At 38.4% G+C, this 3,217-nt stretch overlaps 1 protein-coding gene across 1 annotated transcript; it reads left to right on the plus strand.

Annotated features, from left to right (window-relative positions):
• The first annotated feature begins 1,259 nt into the window (after positions 1-1,259).
• Positions 1,260-1,936, plus strand: CLDN34 (claudin 34). The gene has a single exon (XM_031506390.2). It carries the CDS (start codon positions 1,260-1,262, stop codon positions 1,902-1,904), a length of 645 nt encoding a protein of 214 aa, XP_031362250.2. The 3' UTR covers positions 1,905-1,936.
• Positions 1,937-3,217: the final 1,281 nt, after the last annotated feature.

Genomic DNA, 3,217 nt, shown 5'->3' on the forward strand with positions numbered 1-3,217 from the left:
GGTACAGTATTTCTCCAGTCTTGAATTAAATAGGAGCAGTAGAAAAAGTATTTTAGAAAACTTATTAAATATACAGACCTCTAGAACCTTACAGATTTACCTGAAAGGTGTGGCCTCAGGTAAATTCTAGGCCACATCTTCACTGGTCACAGGTCATTCCTATAAGTATTCAAAAAATGGTACAAAAGACATGGAAAATTAAGTGTTGATTTGTTTATATATATATATATATATATATATATATATATATATATATATATTTTAATACAGTAAAACATAATTGGCACTCTGAATGTACAGTCAGCAAACAAATCTTAAATTGAAATGACTAAAATACTTTCCAGCACAGTTTTAGGATTATTCAAACTGGGAAAAATGGGAAATTTATAAATAAGTGGGATTTGCAAAGGTAAAGCAGCAAAAAAAAAAAAAACTTGGGTAAAGTTTGAGGGTGGGAAAGCAATGGCAGCATATCCAGGTTCCAGCCTCTGCACAGTGTTACATTTCTGGTTAATTCAAATGTTTCTACTAATGCATTAATGGCTAATTAATCTGACAATGGTCAAAGTTGGACCATTCAGTGGTTCAGTGGTTGTTGTTAGGCTTTGTGGTCTGCATTTGCTCATGCCTCTGAACTATGGTCCCTGTCTGACACTGTCTGTCTGACAGTGGTCCCAGCAGCTCTCAGTAAAGGCAGCACAAAAGCTGAAGCCTGCACAGACTGGGCTTCAGCATCAAAGCCACAGCAGATGGGAGAAAGGAGCACGGATTCTGCTCTGTAGGATCTCTTGCAACAGTCAGGAACCTGAGGATTTTCTCAGATTTTGTTCCTTCTAGCCAGTAACTCTAGGCCTCCTGATTATGTGTAATGTGTTAAACAATCTTTGAACATAATGCTTAATTAACAAAGAAGACATTAACTTGGAAAAAACCCATCAATTTTCCTTTTGTGAATGTGAAAAGGAGATCTTTAGGGGAGCTAATCAGAGACTCTTTCTCCTCTGTGTGATACCATCATATATACGGAATTAAAATCTGTATATTACTTGTCCATGGATATTAAATTTCAACAGTTCATTAAAGTTGGAGGACGATGACTGCCATCTTCCCTCTACACACACATTCTCTTTTTCACTGACACGTTCACCTATTCACCCAAATAATAATTGCCTTTGGCACTTTATTTTTTGTTTCTTTGCAGTGTCTCTCTCTCTTTGCATGGCAACTCTGTCTGTGACAGAGCAGGAGAGCTCCAAAGGATGAAGTCCCTGGTCAGCACCTCACACCTCCAGCTTGCTGCCTTTGTTCTGGGCATGATAGGCTGGATCCTGTGCACCATTTCAATGGGAATTGTGGAATGGAGAGTGTGGTATGTGGACAACACCACTGTCATCTCCTCTGGCATTGCCTGGGTTGGGATTTGGAAAGTCTGCTTCATCAGCTACCTTTACGTCTCACCTGGCTATAGAGAACAGTTTTGCCATAAATTCAGTGGCTATGACTCCTTCATCCCCCATGAAATTTATGCTGCTCAGGGTCTCCTGTTGATCGCCATGTTCGTGGGCTTGCTGGGACTGGCTGCTACAATATTTGCTCTGAGAAATGTGTATATGGGAGTCACTCACAAAACCCTCATTGCCCCGTTCTTCCTGGTGGGTGGCTTCTTCTACATATTTGCTGGTGTGTGTGTCCTGATTCCCGTGAGCTGGAATTTCTATTCTGTAACTCACAACCAGAGCATAGCTTTTCCTCCTTCTTACTACATGCCCTCCAGTCCAGTGGCACAGGAAGCTGGTGCTGCCATTCCTGTTGGGATTGTGGCTGTCATCTTCCTGTTGCTGAGTGGGACATTTTCTCTCTCATACAGATTTCCCATGACCACAACCACTATCACAAAATCCTGACAGGACAAATCCTCCCATGCTATTTCAGAACAAGAGCATAGTTAAGAGATAAGGTCAGCAGCATGAGTGGTTGCAAAGTTAAGGAACTGCAGAATATAATTTTATTTTATAGTAGCCACACTATTTTCTTATATGAACCAGTTGAGTCACCATCTTAGTCACCTATTAGCAGAGGTTTGTCATTGAGATAACTGCTGTTGAGCAGCAAATGTGATTAAATTTTGCCAGCTGTCCTCTTTTGTATATACAAACATTATTTTTTTTTTTGGTATAAAATATTTACCATGCTCAAAGAGCTGACTTTGAATTAACTGTCCTGTAAGAAAAATGTGAAGTAACATGTATTAAATGTGAATTTCTTTCTTTGTCAGTACTAAGTTCTTTTGTTGTTTATTTAGTTACATCTGTAACAAAGTATGTTTTGTGACAAGTCAAGGCTTTTAAAACCAATAATATGATTGTCATCATGATTGTGTCAAATTACTCTTCCCTGAATTGTCTTATAAATGTCTTGCCAGTTTCTCCTCTTCCTCTAGGGCACATAAAGAGCCATTCCTTTATTGCTTCTGTTTTTCTTTCAAGCTATTTGCATTTTATATTGCAACATGTTTGCCTGTGGGGAAGGTGCGCTCTTTAGTTCCTAACTGAGGCAGAGCCAAAAAGTCTGCAAGTGTTTGCTTCTTCATCTGACACTTCACTGAATCCAAATGTATTGCAACAGACGGAAATAACTTGTACAAGTTATTACAAAATTAATGTCAAAATCAGTGCTCTCAGTAACCAGGAGTACTCAGTGCACCTTTCAGGGTATGATTCATCTGATGTAGAAATCTGTATCCAAACCGGTCACTTCAGGTTCTGTTTATAATCAATGTAGAGACAAAGACTGCCTTTCTCCAAGGTGTTAGAATGGCTGGGAGATTATGTGCTCCCTGACAACCTTTTTCTTTTAACCCCCTGTAATGGCCATAGTAACCACAGTTGCTAACTGTGGCATATATAAGCAAACTTCACCTAAGAAAAAAATAAAGAGAAATGTTCCAAATGCTGCAATAAGGACAATTAAAAAAAAAAAGTTTAGGGATGGGAAGGAATGAGCCAACAGTGTTGACAAATAGATGATCTCTTGAAAGATGTACTCAAAACATTGTTACATTTTTAAAGAATGCTACAGAAATCTAAGCAATTTAGTTTTACTCTTTTAATTGTTCTCCATTTAAAAAAACCACTCATGGACTCAGAGAAAGAAGAAAAGAAAAATTTTTTAAAATGCAATCTATTTTGGGCATTTCAAGACAAGGCAAAATGCCAAC

Source organism: Lonchura striata, chromosome 2, assembly GCF_046129695.1.
Source record: "Lonchura striata isolate bLonStr1 chromosome 2, bLonStr1.mat, whole genome shotgun sequence".
Classification (NCBI taxonomy): Eukaryota; Metazoa; Chordata; class Aves; order Passeriformes; family Estrildidae; genus Lonchura; species Lonchura striata.